The sequence below is a fragment of the Mercenaria mercenaria genome, chromosome 19, assembly GCF_021730395.1.
Source record: "Mercenaria mercenaria strain notata chromosome 19, MADL_Memer_1, whole genome shotgun sequence".
Lineage (NCBI taxonomy): Eukaryota > Metazoa > Mollusca > Bivalvia > Venerida > Veneridae > Mercenaria > Mercenaria mercenaria.
Window position 1 is genome coordinate 40,812,678 of NC_069379.1, and position 19,706 is coordinate 40,832,383.

Here is a 19,706-nt window from a genome sequence, read left to right on the forward strand (position 1 = left end):
GAAGGCCATTTAATATCAGGAACCACGGAAAAATGGTTTAAAAATGTTGTAAAATTTTATAAAACAGAAAGAAAAAAATATAGTTAATTGAAGTTTTAAACTCCAATACACATCATAGTATCTGCAATATAATTCATTTTGTGAAATTAATAATGTCATTTTATTTGATCATAGTTATATTTAAGAAATATTTAAGAATAAATGGTGATAACTGTTTACAATAGGTTGATATTTAGTCACTTACTTACTTAGAAATATTTTTTTTTAATCCTTGAAACCACCTGTATCCAAAGGACTCAATTGAAAATAGTGATAAAACTTTTGTACCAGTATCTAGATACACTTTAAGAAAATCTCCTGCTGCCATAGAAAAATGTACATTTTCTTGAATTCTAGACATATCTGTATCAGGAAAGGTACTTAGCGGAATGGAGGCTTAAGGTTTCGTTGCACATTTCTTAACTCAATCGAACCGAGTTCGATATCACTTTGCTTGGTGGTGTTCAATGTTTCTAAGGATTTCCCTATGATAAAGAATAATGTCGATTTCTTTTTTATCTGAATAGAATAAATTGTTGAAACTTTATATGAGGTGTATCATATTACAGCGAAGTTCTGTATTGTTCACATTGTGTTTTAATTGCTAAATTATCATTGAATTTCTATTCATTTCGAGGTATATTATGTCATAAACCATTTAACCTGCTGTATAACCATTTGCCATCAATTCAAAAAGGACATACATTGCACTGAATAGCCCACTGTGGAGCAAATTCACAACTTGCTCAATTACGATAATGAACTATGATTGCTGCATTTAACCTTTCAGAATCTATTATCTGGTGTTTCTGTATGACATTTAAATCATAATTATATGGCTTTCCAATAAAGCTACACCTTGTATAACAATTGACGATACGCGTCATGATGCACGTTATTACCTAGTGTAGGGTTAGCCGATTATTTGAAATGGGTGCCATAAGCCGCTTTTCATGGAATCCCAGTCACCATTGTGTATTGCAATGGTTATAGTTTATAACTTTTACATTATACAACTTAAATATTTCCAAATCAAACTTGCACTCCTCTTCTGTTGCAATGTTTAATATTAAAACGTCAAAGCAAATTATCTTATGTCTAAATACTGGACAAAAAGTGTGATGTAAATATATATTGTTAGGTTCAATATGCATTTTAAAGATAAAGAAAATAATGATTACTTTCTTTAAACAACACTGTTGCAACAGTATCACGGGTGACCCTTTCCGCGAGATTGCACGTGATTTCACGTCGTTCATAAAAGAAGCAAAATCAAAATTGCGTCGTTCAGAATTGTTTTGAAAATCGACAATAAGAAAAATGAAAAATTTAATAGTTACCAAAGTTCTCTGCAAAGACTAAACCTGAACCAAATTTAAAACTACTTTTGGTTGGATATAAAGATATTTTTGAGTAAAATATTTAACTGAAGAAAAAATAAAATTTAGCGAAGTTGGGTTTTATTTTTTGGCCTTTTATCTGCTTTTGCAAACATCGATAGAAGAATATTTATCATATTTTGTATTTTACATAATTATTTCTAAAGAAACCTCATCTTTTTGCAGTAAGCAACTATTAAAATTACACGTTTACACGGAAGCAACCCACGGATATTTGGAACCCATCCAAAAATCACAAGCGGAACTCGTCGATTTGCAAGAAGTCGTAATGTAGTTTATACCCATATAAGCGAAACAATAATGCAGTCATTAAATATATTTGTCCTATTATGTAACTATGTGCTATAGGAAAACAGTTTAAAAGCGAAGAAAAATGACTTACACAGTGAATGGAAGTAAATGTTCTCCTTCATTTTGACTCGGAACCAGAAAAGCTTTTTCGTCAATGATTTAGGAGCCAGATTTTTTTCAATATGTTGAAGCCAAAAAAATTTTTAAACAGACCAAATTCATAAAAAAATCCAACAGACAACCGGTAATTGCCTTCTATTAAAGTTAACATGACTAGCTGTGACACATAGCTACACGAGCGTGTTAGTAACATACCCAAATAAAATACCCAAATAGGGTATTCGACGAAAATAATTATGACAAATACAATGTGTACGGAATATATAACATGACATGTAAAAACATACATTATGCTATTTACAACTTTACTTTCCTACAGGTACAAAACCCAAAACCTCAAACAGCGTTACTACTAAGTACACTTACGATACAGCGCCTCTTTTTCACTCAACATATTTACTTTTCATTAACGATGTAAGTAAGTATATTACGTTACAATATCGTTTTGTATACTTTTTTCCAAATTGTCCAGTATGAATTCCTTTTGAGTGTATTGCATGTACATATGATCCTCTTCACCATAAAATGTGTAATTTATGAAATAAAATATCGTAAACGGTATTTTTTACCTGAATAAAGATATTGTTTGGAGTTCAGATGGGAAATAATTATACCACAAGTGCACAGATCGAGTGATGTAATAATATTCATGTGAAAGGCAATGATTATATTCACAAGTGAAAATCAATGTTTTAGATACACTACTTCGATTGCAGCACAATATATAAAAAATAGTATGTACATTCTTGAAACCATCTAGCATATATTCGCCTGTTCTGTGTGATTTTCTTTCGTAGCCTCTCTTCTGTGCGAAGCATACTATTATCATTACTTTATCTCTGTATGATTCAAGTCATTATAAAAATTATGTTCCATGTATACAAATTGGTTACAATATTTAAGTGTTTCATATACACGTGTTGTTTGTCTCTGAATTCAGTTATGAAGAAACACTACCTCTCAAGACAAAAATTCGAGTATGTATCAAATGTATGTAGATACTCATCCAAACACTGGTGGCAGAAAATATACTGCTCCTGAAATAAATGATATCACATCAAAAAAACAGCAAACAAATAGAAAATAGAAAAATATACACAGAACCAAATACATAGCAATCCAAACATACAAGTTATGTGGCTGACTTGTCAATATTTTATAACAATAAGTGCCATTTTATTGCTGCTTTAACTAATTTTTGAACTTACTTTATTTGGTATAGATTTGTGCCGCCTGTTCTTGACTTGACGCACTGTGTTCACCACGCTTATTTCTTGCTCAAGTTGTATTTTCTCCAAAAGTATGGAAACAACACAGAAAAGTCCACTCTTCTCAGCACCAGTCCTACGAAGAAGATACATTTGTTAGCATAATATTGTATTTCTCTATAAGCTGCTTATATAACAAAAACATCTTTAGACAGTCTCTATTCACCATATTTTTGCCTGACGTCAAGTCAAAGCTTGGAAAAATATCCGGGAGAATCTATTTCTAATTTTATATATTAAAATTTTTAATGAAATTTTGCAAGTCGGTTAGTGTATAATATATATCGAAATGTAAATTGTAGGCTGTTTTTATAATATAAATACTTAGGTTTAAATACTTTTTACCGGTGTCAACGAAATATCAGTCATTTATCAGTTATTCACCATTAACGTTTATGACATGTACTGTGTTTCTGCATTTCTTGATATCTCGAGTTAATATGTTTTAATCTTAAAGTCAAAGACATATATTATTTGAATATATGTTTGTTACTTCTAAAGCGAAATCTGTTGCAGTGTACAATGCATTTCCTTAAACAGATAAAATTTTGTATTACAATATATCATCAAAACCATTAAATCAATAAAAATCAATAAAAGTGATATTTCAAACATTCTTCGCAAAATCAATCTCGTTCAACATGTATACTCACAAACAATGAACCAAAACGGGTCTTTCCTTGTCATCACCATCACACTTCAGTTCTACATCTTTCACAAAACGCATGAACATCTTTGGGTCGTCTGGAGGCTTCTGCTTTTCAATCCATTTTGTAAATTGAATATGTGTGACTGTAACTTCTTTCGTACTTGACTGTACATAAAGGTATGGGAATAAAAACACAATTGTCTATGGTATAACATCTAATAACGGTATCATCCAGTAAGCAGTATTGAGATTTAATGTCTGTGACGTTATTTCCGGTCATATTATGCACTAATCAGCACAACCATCAGTTTACAGTGCATCAAGTGGGTGGGTTGTTTTTTTTATTTTGTTTTGTTTTTTTTGTTTTTTTTTTGTTTACGTTAAATATTTTGTGTACAATATTGATTCGTCTACGTCATATTTCTATTTCTGCCTTATTGTTTGTTGCATAAATAAAATTAGTACACACACTATCAGAAGCAGAAACAAGATTATTATTGAAATATTCTGACTGCGAAAGCATAATGAAAATTATGAGGAAACCGAAACCAAATTTCCTGATCCGCCAGGCATCCCTGGTTAAGTGTAATTACTGTCATGAACGAGAAATGTACTGACAACTATGAGGCTTGGGCAAAAATACTTTTCTGAAAAGGCGAGTCCGCATCTTTATTCCTTAACCTACGCTATAATGGATGCTAAAGTTTACTCTGGAAACATTCTTTTAAAGATACATCTCTATTATCAAGTGTGCAAAGATGCATGTTACAGTACTTACTTTTCCTTGGTACACTATGTTTAGTTTCCTCTGTATATACTGGTCCGTGCAGTCTGCTTTTTCAGACTGAACAGTACAGGATCCGACTTTAAGTGGTTGACTGTCATCAGGATAGTAAGTGCCGACGGTCTATTTGGAATTATAATCAACAGCATTATATGTAATAGTTAACATTGATTTATATTTCAGGTATTTTGTTTTATAATTAGTCATCATTAATTTTTACTTACAGGAATACCGAATTTTTACTTACATTATAACGAATTTTTTCTTACATTATAACCATTTCTTGACTTGGAAAAATAATTAATTATACAATTTTTACTTACATTAATACCAATTTTTATCCTACATTAAAACAAATTGTACTCACATTGTAACTAATTTTGTTCTACTATATTCATTTGTTTAACTTAAAACACTGCCCTTGATAATTATAAAAGAGTTATTAACTATGCCAATATCAATTAAAACTCAGTTTCACTATAAGTGACGGTATGAATTTGTTAACTTATAAGACATTATAACTCTTCTGTATCTTGGCGCATTCGATTTTAAAATGGCTGCAAAATATATCATTTACAAACGCGATTATTTATACCTACATACTAATTTCTTTCGATGACATAGCGAATGGTTTTATAGTCGAATTTTATATCATTATACGGGGAAGTATGTTTCTAAAAATTAAAAATGAGACGCATATCAAGTTCCTTCTGATAATTTAGTACGTATAGAAAACTAAAACAATAGTATGCACTCACTTTATTTCCGTTCAAACTTGGTTCCAGGGTAACAATACAAGAAACATTTTCCTGCACAATCAGGGTAAGAAAATCCTCAACGGTATTTTTCAATGGGGTTTGTGCAACAAGAAATCGGTTCTTAGTCCGGAAACTCTGTTTTGAAAAACAAATTATTTTATAAAGTATGCATTTTAATGTGAACATTCTAATACGCTATTTACGTATATTAATATCTTACCGGATCAATTTGAAGTAAAGCATTTCTGCTCTACAATTTGTTCTTTGTTATGTACAATATTTAAACTCACTATTCTAATAACGATAATCGTATAATCATCACAAAAAATAACTCTAACACACAATATCTAGCCTTTTCACTTACATTGATATAGAGGGCATTGATATAACCTGACATGCCTTGTTTTCTGCGAAGATGTAGTCTTGGTCTGCAAATATCTCCTTCAATGTAAATTAAAAATGTTAAGAAACTGTCAGCGTGATATATAATTTTCTATTAAAAAAATGAAGATATAACATGCACGTATTGAATCGCTGGCACTGACAACAATGACACTTCCATATCGACTCCGGATTTATAGTTTGCTTTCTGACCGGCAAGCCAGTTAATAAGTGTTCGCATTAATTCTATGCTAATTAGCCCAGTAAATGTGTATTTATTTTAGACCGGTCATATAACAAAAACCGGAAATTTATATTTGAGACTGTAGTTTAGGTTCTAGTAATATACAGAGGTCCTTAAACCGGTATTTTGTATCTAAAAAGTGAAATATAGTAATAAAATGTATGGCTTTATAACGTTTTGATTGAATTGAAACTGTTTACCGTGTTAACAAAAATGAAACGCGAGTGCCTGCCGAATACATTTTTGTATTTATCGTTTTTATTCAATGGCTTAAACAAATATCATGTGAACAGAATCAAACGTTATAATCTTTTATAACACATGTTAAATTTGTCTGTTGAAACTTCGAAATTCTCGTTTTCTACTATATACAAAGACAAATCGAAATGGTATTTAAACTTACTAGACGTATAATACCCAAAATATGTCTTTGTTTCACTGTCAAATATGTGATGAATTCATATCTTCCTGGAAGGATGTTTCAATAATTATTTAAGAATGGTCCAAACATAGATAAACATAAATATTTAGTTTCAAAGGACATATTTCTCCACTTTGGGCCATAGCATTGTTCACTGATTAATACCAATATTCAAATAAATGAACATCCGCAATTACAAAACTTTATCACCTGGAATGTCAGCATCAGACCTATTTTTGTCTGTCATTCTTTTATTCATTCTGACTGCCTCCGTTTCGTCATCAGATCTTATTTTGATAGAAGCTTGTAAATGCTGAAATTCACACAAAGTTTATCAAGAGCTAATCTGTCACAACCGTAGAGGAAATACAATTTCAGATATATTTTGACATCTATTTTTATAGAAATGTAGTCAAAGGATTTTCGAATGCGTTTTCTAGTTGTTTTGTGATGTTTTTTATGTTTATACCGTGTCAATTTGTCAGATGATGTGCGTTTACGTCCTTTAGCCAGACTATTTAAACAATTTCAGACCTAATGATTTCTTTCTCTACTCAGCATCCAACTAGAGATCAGAAGTAACAGATACCAGAAATTGGTTTCCAAGTTGTTCAGTTGTATGGGTTGACATGTACTCATGAAATTTGGAAGCTTTAATTGGTTTGCAGCCAAACGTCAGCGTGTGCACTAAGGCATTATGAAGGTACTGGTATTGCCCCTGGAAAATAAACGTAGAAGGTTTTTAATATACGTCACATTTTCGTTTATTTTATTTTTTGTTATAAATACTTTGTCTTCGATGTCTCATAGCTTTATGTATATGAGAACAAAATTGCTGGAATAGATCGTTGTATGAGTTTTCCAGTACTTGTCAAATTGATATTTATCACTAGTATGTATTTAACCACACATTCAAACATTTAAATATACCGATTTTGAAATTCATTATTTTGAAATTCAAAATGAAAAACAAAATAAGATATATATAATTTTTGTCTCTATTTTAAATTCGTCAGTATTTTAACTTACCGCAGTTTGAACCATATTGACCCTATGCTCCCTTAAATTTATGACGCACGCATAGATGTCAACTCTGCCTTCAGCTTCGCCTTCTTGCGCTAAGCTATCTATTGAAATGTAAGTTCCTGTTCTCCCTATACCAGCACTGCAAACATAAACAGCGTACGTGACTAAATGTTATAAAAGAAATATATCGTATGTTGTAATACATTTATAAGTATGCGTTCCTTAAATACTACGTACGTTGTAAATGCGATTGTATCATGGAAACGTTTAGCTGCAACATAGGTGAAAAAAGCAATTTCCTAATATATGTAACTGAATACCGGAAACAATAAGAACATGTATACAATATTTTTCGTCACATCGTCTTTTTTGTGGGTCTACATTGCGATGCATGTCTCTATGGCTGTGTTTTTGGTGTTCTGTGTATCTGGGAAATCTACCTTTACCTTTTATCTTTTATAACATCAAAATAATTGTACTTGTTCTATCAAAAGCTATGATTTGATGATATATCACACATTTGATAGAAATGTTCAACGTTTTTCCTTCTTGGACTTAATATCATGCCAAATAATCAGTTCATAGTGGGATTTCTCTGTTATGGAAATGTTGGAACCTCGAGGTACATCAACCTTAAGTGGACAAAGTTTAACATCAGGACAGAATAATTCTGCCAGAGTTAACACAAATACTTTATCTTGGGTTTGTACTAACCTACAATGAACAACAATAGGGCCATCAAGATCCGTGCATAAGCTATTGACCTTCTGACGAAATTCTATCAAACTGGTGACGTCATCAGGAATACCTTTATCAGGCCATGCTGTGAAATGAGCGTGAACGATACTTCTGACTTCGGAGTTCTTAAATGAAATTGTATTTTAAATGATTGTCGGAAATCTTGCTTCTCAGTACGTCTTAAATACTCCAGTGTCAACATGTAAGTTAGGGTGTATCTTTTTCTTATAAGGGTTTACCTTTTTCTTATAAGTGCCTTTGGCTAATATACGGTTTTGTCATGTATAACGATTTCTTTATGTTTATGGGCAATTCGCGTTATGGAAAGCTATAAAACTATTGACGGCGGTATCATATTGAATATATAATATCACGTCCCCATAATATCTATCAAATCATAAAACACTATATCGTATCAGTTAAGATCAGATAAATCATGTCATATAATAATATTTCAGAAAAAGTGGAAAAACCATAGTTCGCCCAACACGACAAAAATAGTGCAGTCTCGGTTTGGCTGAACCGGACGTATTCGTACGGCGGTGTACATGGAGCCTTCAATGATAGACAAACTGAAGTTTCACAAAAAGCGGCATTAAAACAATGGGTTTGCTCTAGACGAGAAAACGTGTGCATAACTAAACAAACTGGAATGTAGACAGGGTATCTGAAATAAAAATTGTAAAAGAGATCTTTTGAAAGCATAGAATGCAACCAAGCCTCGGTTTGTATGTTCATGAGAGGTAATGTAAAGTGCAACATCCCTCACGCTCCCTAGCAGCAACTTAAGCGGTATTCTATTACAGTAAAATGAGTGTACGCCATGATTTCAAAGGACCAAAAAAATATAACAACACTGAAGTTTTACGTCAAAAACTATACTTTTCAAAACTAAACTTTACTCACATAATATTAACCAGCTCTTACTTTTTATTACGAAATTTTCTTACTTTCTGCAAAGTAAACGATCTGACGGTATAATCAGCATATATTTCTTCGCGATCAGTTGTAACCCGGATATCCAAACACACCTCGCTACAGTCTTTATCTGGCCAGTATTGATCACACTTTGGTTCCTTAAAGAACAATATAAACGATTAATAGTGAAACATTTGCACATTCAGTTTATGTACATGCTCCTTCCGAGTCGCTCTATATTAGCTCTTTGTGAACTGTTAATAACAAACACAGAATGCATAACAATTAAATATATAATCAAAATAGCATAAATGATAAAATCAAATACCAAGCATCAAAAACTGATTTTGGTGATATACTGAGTTATAAGTACTCGACTGCTTGATGCTGTTTGGGCAGGTTAATAAATTGCAGTAATACATAACTGTAAACATCAAGCTCCCAATGTGCAAGTGTTCACTTACACATAAAACATAATTTACTACTTTCTTACGATGCGATATGGTATATATTAGCAATAAGTCTCGATATCTTATGCCTCGTAACTTCCACTTATCTCACTGGTTGGTGATAGGTCACATGTTCCGCAGGAAATGAGAATTGCCACTGAAATTCATGTTCTTATAAACAACCCCATGTGATATACTAAACACGTATTTGTTTCACGTCTAAATAACATTTGCAAATTGTTTCTTTTACAATATGTTCCTTATGACTTTTTATAAGAGGAGGATTGACTATAAACATTTACTTCTTATGAACATTAATTTTCTACGAGATACTTACAAATACCATACTGTTCTTTTACAGGGTAGTCATATAATAAAATACTGTATGATAAAATCTGTGAAGGCTACTTACGCCAGGTTGCTAAACTGGATATTGGCTTCATCACTATACAATTACTATTTCATGTATTAAGAAAAATATAAGAACCTCACCCCTGCCTCCGACAGCTTGGTTAGCATGACAATTTTCCCCACTTTCTCTTGCCATACCATTCTCCAGAATGGCGACATATCCTCCATGTATTTATATGTTGGACCTTAATTCGTAATAGCAACAACATATAGAATCTATACATGTATATATCATTTCTTGAGAGTAATTGTATCTATTCAGGGTAAAAAAATATTCTCCTATTAAATATCAGATTTATGACCTATTTTCTAAGACATGGTGAACACTACGCTCTTCGTCCTAGTCCTTCATATTTTCCTGATGTAAACGTAAACAATAGTATCAGTATATGAAAAATATATCACAAACAATTTGCACAGAATTAATAGACCTTGATTTTTAATAAGTGAAATTAGGCATCAACAGTGTATGACATGTATCGACATTTTTGTCTTTGGTTTAAACAATGTGAAAGGCTATTGTGTAAATGATATACAACCTACCTATGGAAGCTATGTAAGCCTTTATCTTCTTGTATCCCTATTAAAATAAAACAATACATTTTACCTAAGAAAAGATCTTTTATAACCAACAACGATGTTTTAATTATACTGTACAAATGAAATATAATATGCGTAACATGCCTCGGGCTTTTCCTTCACAACCTATAATAGAACATGTTAAGCTTGGATATGTTGAACACTATCTCAAATGAATGGGTATTTGTTTTAAATTGTATGTTCATTTTCACAGTAAATGATTATAGAAAAAAAATATTACTTATCATTTACTTACGTCTATGTAGCTTGCGTTTATATAATCGGAGTCACCTTCTCTTAGAACCACTCTTCTTTGGTCATCTAATTGAAAGAAGAACCTATCAATTAACTTGATCCTATTTATATAAGATAACTAATTACATTCAAACATTCATACGATTGTCTTATTTCAAATGCTTTTACAAAAATGAAGATGTGCATCCTGAGGAAATTCAGAAGAACTCTATAAGCATGTATTCCACGGAAGTCCCTTTACAACGCTTGGTTTATATATTATATAATTAGATAAGAAATGAAACAAACATGGATAAATTCCTTTGTATCTATTCTTTCTTATATTTTCTTTCTTCTGCGATTCTGTGTAAGCTTTGATTAGACCTGCTGGAAGTTCCTAAAAGGAAACAAAACAAAATGAATACTTTATTAAACAAGACTGAACAGTAGCAGTAACAAGTATACTTAAAACAAACTTGATGTAGTTATATCAAGTCGGTTTTATAATTGTCAATAGGCTGCGAACCTGTAAGATTTATCAGTAAGATTTATTATTCGGTTTGATTTTGATGTTGATTTTCATGTAAGGCTCTTGTATGATATTTTGATATCTCCCATCTGCATTTTCATTTTGGAATTGCCTACTTTATAGATCAATGATGTCACATATATACCGAATTGTTTAGAACAGGTAGAAAATCGTTTATTTTGCCTTGGTACATTTCGTAGAGAACATAAATCACAGTAATTTTAAGTGTATGCTTAATGAAATTGTATATATTTCTCCAGGTATTCAAGTGGTGTAAAATGTATTTTTAAACAGTCTAACATTTTAAAACTGAAAATCGAAGTATAACTATAAAAATCAAAATGATGTTATATTTCAAATAAGGTAAATAAAGTCTTATGGAGATCTTTAAAAACAAACTTGATTTAGTCTGTTCATGAGAGGTATAGGAATTGCAGCACCTCTTACAACCACTAGCACCGGTTTAGCATAATTTCATCTTATTTGTTACATAACACATTACAAATTATTACATATTCTATTTGAAGGAAAATTGGAAAACGAAGATAACTGTTCCCCACGAAGCAGAAAATGGACAGTGTCAGTTCAACTTCAATGTATATGTTAATTAGCGAATTTAAATTTTCCAAACACAGCAGCCGACCGACTAGAATGTGTTTATTTATAATTTCGGAACAGTTTGATATATACATACTATAGATTGCGATGGCTTATAACATTTAAAAAATGACTTCGGACCGGGTATTACAACACCTTGCGTAACCATTGACAACACTACTTAAAAGGCGAAATGGATTTTATTATTTTTGTAAGTAACACTAGCATTAAACTCATCGATGAAGTCATCTTTTGTCTTCTTCGAAACGTATGCTGACAACTCGTCCAACATCACTTTTCTCTTCTTCATAGCTGCCACATTGTAATAAGCATAATCAAATTCGTCACCTCTTGTTGTAGTGTTCTCTTGTACCTGAATATGCAATACCGTATATAACTTTAATCCCGGCTTCGTTTGTGGTTAACAGCATCTTAATTTAATTACATACCGTAACATAACATAATCTTTATTTGGCATAAAATTGCATAGCACATTCATAGCCGTATACAGATACAATTACAAATCATGTGAAAAGGGTGGGAAAATGTTTAACTTACAGTATTTAATATTTTACAGAAAAAGCTGTTAAACATTAATGTAGTGAATCTCCTTAAATACAATATGGTAAATTCCTTACAACTGTTAGATATTTAGCGGTCCCCTAATTTTAAATGCGAAGTACAGATATTTTGTTTAGTTTTTTTTTAAATACTCTTGACATCAGTGTATCGAATTTTTTAAGTGTTGGCCATCTGTAAAAGTATGGTTTTAGATATTGTTTTCGTAAACAATAATATTTTGGACATACTAGGAGAAAAATAAAACTCGTTTCTATTACATTCATGATAGATTTTGACATTTCTGTGGTGTCTGCCTTTTTCAATTTCGATGTTATTTGACGAGAATCTCAATTTTGTCAAAGACATTCTGAACTTGATTAAAGTCGTGTTTATAAATACTGTAGTTGTTAATATTTGTACTAATGTTGTTTATAGATATCTAGGATTCTGGTTTTAATGACGATAAAATTAAGTTTGTTACCATTATGAGTTAACTATAGGTTTGACATCCCTATTTCTATATCAAACCAGACTTGACGCAGTAAATTAAGAAAATTAGTATTACATCACAAACAATAATAAGAATAGATAATGGTCAGCTAAAGTTTAGTTTTGTCACACGTAACAAAATGTAGACAAATACTGAAAGATATTGTCTCATTAATCTAAACTACTTCAAATAAGCACTTTTTAAAATATTCGTTCGGAACAGTATATTGTTGATGACATTACAAAATTCATTGAAATCAGACTATGCTACGATCTTTGTACATTTTCTATTTTCTTATAAAATGTTCTTTCTAAAAAACACTTTTGTGTATATTTTTAAAAAGCGTTGTGGAAGTAAAATAAATGAAATTATATATTGGTGTAACATGGCATTTTTGAAGTTTCAATATATCTTTAAGGTAGTCTGCACTTTAGAATCAAATTTTATCTACAATACATGTGTTGATTAAACCTTGATTTTCTAAACTTAAAAATACAATGAGAAAATACGGCAAATAATAAGACGATCGAGTGCTTGAACTTTTTTTTTTTTTTTTTTTTTTTTGATACACTGTTTTGAAAAGAGTAGTCCTCACGCACACTTTCGTAATTGAACTTATTGGAAAAATCAAAATTTCTATGACATTTTCGCAAATATATTTTTTCTACAGTGTAAATTTTACTAACTCTTCCCAATGTCGTAAATAAACATATGGGCATCTTGAAAAAAAATATGTATAGGGCCGTCTTTTTCGTTTTGAAATATTTGCTCTCGGTTAATGTGACATTTCAGATTATTTTGAGGACAGTATTTATAATTTTTCGACGTGTCGAAATTTGTGATATGATATTTTATCTTTAGAAAGATTGTTGTTTTAATACCTTTACTTAAGGGTCGCCATTTATTCATGAAAATACAATCTTTTCTATATACCATGGCCAGGCTTTAGTCAGTATTTCCAGACATTACATTATGGACAATAAAGTATAGACTTTCAGAGGTTTGCTGAAATGCATATTGACAAGTTGACAACTTTATTTTAATTATTCAAACTCCTTAAGACAAAAGCATCCTGAAAATTAGTTTTTTAACAAACATGCAAAACTACCTTAACGTTACAATTCATTTCAAAATAAAACGTATTTTGAGTAATGCTAAAAATATAAAAAAGAATAAAAGCAATTTAGCTATTTTATTCAGTATATTATAAATGAAAGAAAAAGGAATGAACAAAATTGCTCACATTAGCTGCCAGGCCGCTTACATCTTCTTCATCAATCTCTAAGAATGAATAAGCCGATCGGTTTGAATTTTTTTGTGCTTCTGAATTCCTGTAAACAGACTCTTGAACATTTGTATTTTCATAGAAAACTCTCGGATTTTGTGCAAGTGGTCGTTTGTTGTTACGTGTCCTGTTGATAATATTATCATTGTCACCTTTTGTACTCTTGTCTTTCGACATGTTTTCTCCATATTCAGAGTCATTGGTGTAGTTTGGAATATTAACTGAATTTACGTTGTGATGTTTTGTATTATTCAATTGGTAGTCTGCATTCTTACTTTCGGTATCACTGTCTGAAGTCTTCGATCGTTCAGCTGCATTTTTCTTTGGTTTGTTAGGCACAGCATATACTGTAATATGTGTAAATCTTGATATAAATCAAGGGTAAAAGCTTTTATTCCTTATAGATTTCTATTATAAACAGAAATTTGAGTTTTACTTCATGTCCACTGTATATTCAAAAGCTGCACATTAAGAATGTTCCGATATGTCTTTTGCAAGGGTAAAATGGATTACCTGCATCATTTTGCTCCTCTTGATTTCCGCTTAATACTACTTCACTATAAGTAACTACAGTGGTATCTGTTATGGCTTCGTCTTCTTGTTTCCGTTTACTGTGCCGCCTGTTAGTAAATCATTTTTTTAAATTGCACACGTATAAAAATAATATTTTGAAAGAATAGTCAGTTAATAGAAATTATGTAAGTTTATACTATGTTAACCACAAACGGAACGGAACCTGGAATGATTCGTATCATTCTGACAAGGTAACACATTGCTTTTTGTGAAGCTTTTTACAAGAATTTGGCACTTTCAAAATTGATTTCAAAGTAGCTCAATGATCCTTGTCCAAATCAAAAATTAATAAGAATTGCCTAAAATTCCTTTTAAAGGGGCACAAAATATTTGCTAAAATATTTAGTTCCAAGCTACTAAATTTGAACTTGAGAAGAGAAATTATATACACTAAAGCTCCGTTGCCATTTTTACTGCAAATGCATATTTAACAACTTTTTTTCTTCAGTATCTACCTAATAGTAACATCTTATACAGCTCAATAAGATCAATTACTGAAATTACGTATGAAAGCCAGTTAGTATTAAAATCAATATTTTTACTATAACAATGATTATACTTTTCAGCATCCAGTGTTGTTATACTTACCTTTTAATCAGCAAAAGACCTACAATCGCTCCAACAATTAACACTACAAGGAAGGTAGCTCCAACTGATGCCCCGATCTTAAGATTACTATGACTGACGTCACTTGTATGCTCCAATGCTAAAATATTTATGAAATGGTTGTCCATTAAGTCAGATATCTTGTCACTTTGTAATCAGATAAATATATCTTTGAAATAAAACTTTATTTCGTCGTGAACGTAAAGTTATATCAAATCATTAACTTGCAATTTGATAAAAGAGAAGTTGGAATACTTCACGTGATATATTGCTCACCAGGACATTTTAATGAACGATCAAGAAGTTTAGATTGACAAAAGTTATTGCAATGGCATATTTTATCTTATCCAAATAGAAAGTTATTCTACAAAAAAATGCTGTCTGAAATATGTGACCAAAGATATCTTAAACATGTATTCGTCACTTTTCTCTGCTGATTAACATTATTATTTTCAATTTTACATAGGCTAAAGGGACGAATATTAATAACTGTAAATATGGGTATTGCAGTTTTGCAAGTGAATATATGCGGTCGGTCTTACGGAGATATTACATGGTCTAAAATAACTTCGCTGCATATCACTGTGTACAAATATATTATGTATGATTGACTTTTCTTGCAATACATATTAATTTATACACTGTATTTATATACACTGTATTTCCTACGTAAACATTAAATTAGTGTATAAAAAGTTAGTTAATATTCACCCATTTCACAACGAGACCCTTCAAATCCAGAATTGCAGCCGTACTCACAGGCTCCAGTCAGTCGGTTGCATGTTCTATTAGCACAGGTTTGGCTACATGTCATATTGCACATATATCCATGATAACCATTTTGACAGTTTGAAAGACATGTCCCGTTGGCTTCATAGCACAGTTTACCATCTTTCGAATGTAAGCATGTGTCTTTACATTTATATTCGCATTGTGGCCCGAAGTAGTTCCCTGTGCAACCATTTAGACATGCACCATTTATTTGATTACAGGTTTGCTCCTGGCATGTGGAACTACATTTCGTCTCACACTTCGTTCCATAAAATGTTCGATTTACACAGCCGAATACACATGTCCCATCTATTACTCTACATCTAGGCATTACATTAGTGGTGTTGCAAGTCTCGCTGCAAGTTAAAGAGCAATCATACAAATATTTGTCATCAGCACATACAGAGCATATTCCATCGCTTTGTGCACAAATAACGCAACCTGGGCTACAGCGGTTTTCACATGTATGCCCCCACCACCCATCTTCACAACCAGTGGAACAATTACCGTGTCTCGAATCACATGTTCCATTTTTACATTTCCTTGAGCATAAACGACATACTCTGTTTTCCTGGCTCGGATAATAATTTGTAAAGCATCTGCTACATCCACCATAATCATTGTTGTCGTCTGACAAACATTCTAAACAGTTAATGTCATTATTTGTGCAAAGCTTAGAGCAATCGTTTCTGTAATATCCGATTTTGCACCCACTGAGGCATTCGCTATCAGAGATGCATTCATTATTCTTGCAGTTATGACTACATGGACAACAATGGTTACCCATTACATAATAGGTTGAATTAAAACATGACGTACAAGAAGAATCTAAGCATGCCGTGCATTTGCAGTTCCTTTGAATAACAGCAAAGCCGTGTTTACAAGTCTTACAAACGCCATCTTCAAAACAGTTGCAGTTCTGAGGACAACTGCAACGCTCTCCTTCAAATCCCTTTATACAGCCTCTTGAACAAAAGCCATTTTCACTGTAGCACTTGCTTTCAATGCAATTATCTGAACAAGTGGCCGAACATGTTGGTCCCCAGTATCCATCTTGACAGCCGTAAAGACAGTTACCTGTATCATCATCACATGCCTGATTCAGACACCGCTCAGGGCATATGTTCCCGCAAGTGTAATAGTCAAATATTTTACCATATCTATTTTCAACGCATCCAAAGCATTTGTTTGCATATTGTTGTGAGCAAGACTTACAAACACTGTAACATTTTCTGTCACATGATGCACTAGTGTAACCTTCTGTGCAGCCATCACCGCAGTGGCCTGTAATTTGGTCGCAGGCAGATCCAGTTTTGCAGTTTGAGCAATTATCCGAACAGACAGGCCCTTTAAAACCAGCTTTACATTCATTGCAATTGTGCTGTGAAATGCAGGAGTCGCAATTAATCGGGCACCGTACACATGAATCATATTGATATGAATATTGATATGATATGATATGTTCCAGGTAGTAACCAGATTGGCATTTGGTGCAGTCTGAATGAGATGAGCATGTAATACAATTAGCGAGGCACTTGTTACAGTAACTACCTTGCAGATAGTATCCTGCTTTGCAGCCGTTGCAATTGCTGTACCATGTACATGAGTTGCAGCCTAAACTACATTGTTGACAAACTCCTTTATGTGCGAAGTATCCTTCTTTGCAAGTACTGCAGTAATTACTAAATGCACAAGACAAACATTGAGAACTACACATGTAACATTGTCCAAAGCGGTCGCTGCATTTATGACAGGACTCATTTTCTAAATAGTATTCATCGAGACATCGGTTGCAATTGTCATTCCATGAACAGGAGATACAATGAGAACGACACTGCAGACAGTATTTGTCGGATAAGTAAAATCCATTTGAGCAGCTCTTACATTCTGTTGGTGACGAGCATGTCTTACAGGAATAGTCACAGACTTTACAAGAACTTCGATCCAAATAGTAACCATCATTGCATGTTAAGCAATATGTTTGTGTTGTGCACGACTTACAACTTTTAACACATTTCGAGCACTGTCCACTAGCTAAGTAATATCCTTCATTGCATTCATAACAATAAGATTCGACGCATTTTTTGCACCTAGTTGAACATTTCAGACTGCAATCGTAGCGTCGATTCATACTTGTATGGTCAAAACCGTTATAGAAGCCATCGACACATCTACCACAGTGCAAGTTGTCAGTGCAAGTGATGCAATTTTTTGGACACGAGTTATGGCATCTGTCACCCCAATGACCATTTTTGCAGCCATATGTGCATATACCGTTGTAATTACAACTTTCTCTTTGACAGCAATCACACCAACTATAGTTACATGGCTGACATATTGCTGGAAAAAAAGAGATTCATTTGATATTCTATATCATGTGCCTTTATTTCACCTTTGTATAAAATATTTTAAATCTTGAATAAAATGTAATTTATTAAAAGACAAATGTTTGTATTGTATCAAAAACGTCATTCAGTATTAAACAATCAAATTATCATATTGGGTTTAAAACTTGCTCATACTTGATGCAAAAGTACAAAATAATCTCCATGTAAATTTTGATACAGCACAGGATGAGATGAATGCACAAACATGAACCAGATTTTGTTGTTTTATTGCATTATACTATAAAATGGTCATAATCTAGTACTTCTTATGCCTTAAGGCTATGAAACATTTACATGTGACATATTAAGAAATAAGCAGTTTTGATTTACAGGATATAAGTTAAGGTTTTATAACACAATGAATGAAATCATGTCTGCTCAACACTACACATAACTTAACTGTGCTACGGTAAACAAACAGTAACTGGTAAACATACAGTAACTCACTCCGTTTCTTCTGCTGCGTTTGAAATAATAAAGCTCATTTACTTACCAATCCTGTAGGATATTAAAAGCAATAAAACTTTTCCTAGCAGCATAATTGTCTGCAAAACAATAAAGAACACATTTAAATAAACATTGCAGCAAATTGACTAAATTGAATTCACTTTTTTGTTTCCAAGAACAAATTTGCGAATAAACTTTTTGATGACGATAGTGCACAGACTGGGTTATGACGGCTTGAACATCAAAGGAAAGCGAGGAAAATCTTTTGTTTATTTATCAGGTATTCCTCAGCTCAGTAGTTATATAACATATATCTTATATTCATGTAGACAAATCTACCTCTTTACACAAGAAATTAAATAAAAAATAAGAATATAAAAAAAACTATTCTATAACACGGAATTAAGTTCTTCATGTTCAGGTCAATGTTTTGTATTTCTTTCTAAAGGTTCATAAAAAAATTTATAACGGAAAGATATACCAATTCTGCTAATACTACAGATACCGTTGATCACTTGGTTTTGTGCTAGACTGATCTGAAAAATCTGGAAATAAAACAAGTTTTCATAAAGCGGGTATATTGGAAAATCATAATGATAACGACATTTTTACGTGGAATAAAAATAATGCCACGATGATGATGACACGATAGAACGATAGCCCGATAGAGATGGAACAAAGGCGCGATGACAAAGACGCGAAGGTACGATGACGAAGACGCGATGACAGGTTGGTGACGGAGCGATCCTA

General features: G+C 32.2%; 1 protein-coding gene across 1 annotated transcript; it reads right to left on the bottom strand.

Moving 5' to 3' along the window:
- Positions 1-1,740: 1,740 nt before the first annotated feature.
- On the bottom strand, positions 1,741-19,492 carry LOC123542082 (cell death abnormality protein 1-like). Its single transcript, XM_053531693.1, has 22 exons — positions 19,438-19,492; positions 19,003-19,054; positions 16,063-18,462; positions 15,334-15,451; positions 14,686-14,792; positions 14,131-14,519; positions 12,063-12,209; positions 11,020-11,107; positions 10,733-10,797; positions 10,441-10,477; positions 9,979-10,082; positions 9,070-9,195; positions 8,096-8,244; positions 7,385-7,520; positions 6,945-7,073; positions 6,566-6,668; positions 5,674-5,750; positions 5,310-5,444; positions 4,546-4,674; positions 3,772-3,932; positions 3,059-3,194; positions 1,741-2,887 (listed from the first exon to the last, which is right to left on the bottom strand). The coding sequence occupies exons 2-22, from the start codon at positions 19,046-19,048 to the stop codon at positions 2,804-2,806; spliced, it is 4,866 nt and encodes a 1,621-aa protein (XP_053387668.1). The 5' UTR covers positions 19,049-19,054; positions 19,438-19,492; the 3' UTR covers positions 1,741-2,803.
- Between the last annotated feature and the right edge of the window lie 214 nt (positions 19,493-19,706).

What these genes read in the sequence shown, in the direction of transcription:
- LOC123542082 (XM_053531693.1), bottom strand. Translation starts at nt 19,048, where the DNA reads ATGCTGCTAGGAAAAGTTTTATTGCTTTTAATATCCTACAGGATTG. An exon ending in AGAGGAGCAAAATGATGCAG is followed by an intron (nt 14,520 to 14,685) that starts GTAATCCATTTT and finishes CACATATTACAG; the next exon opens with TATATGCTGTGCCTAACAAA. An exon ending in GTCTGATGCTGACATTCCAG is followed by an intron (nt 5,751 to 6,565) that starts GTGATAAAGTTT and finishes TTTACATTGAAG; the next exon opens with GAGATATTTGCAGACCAAGA.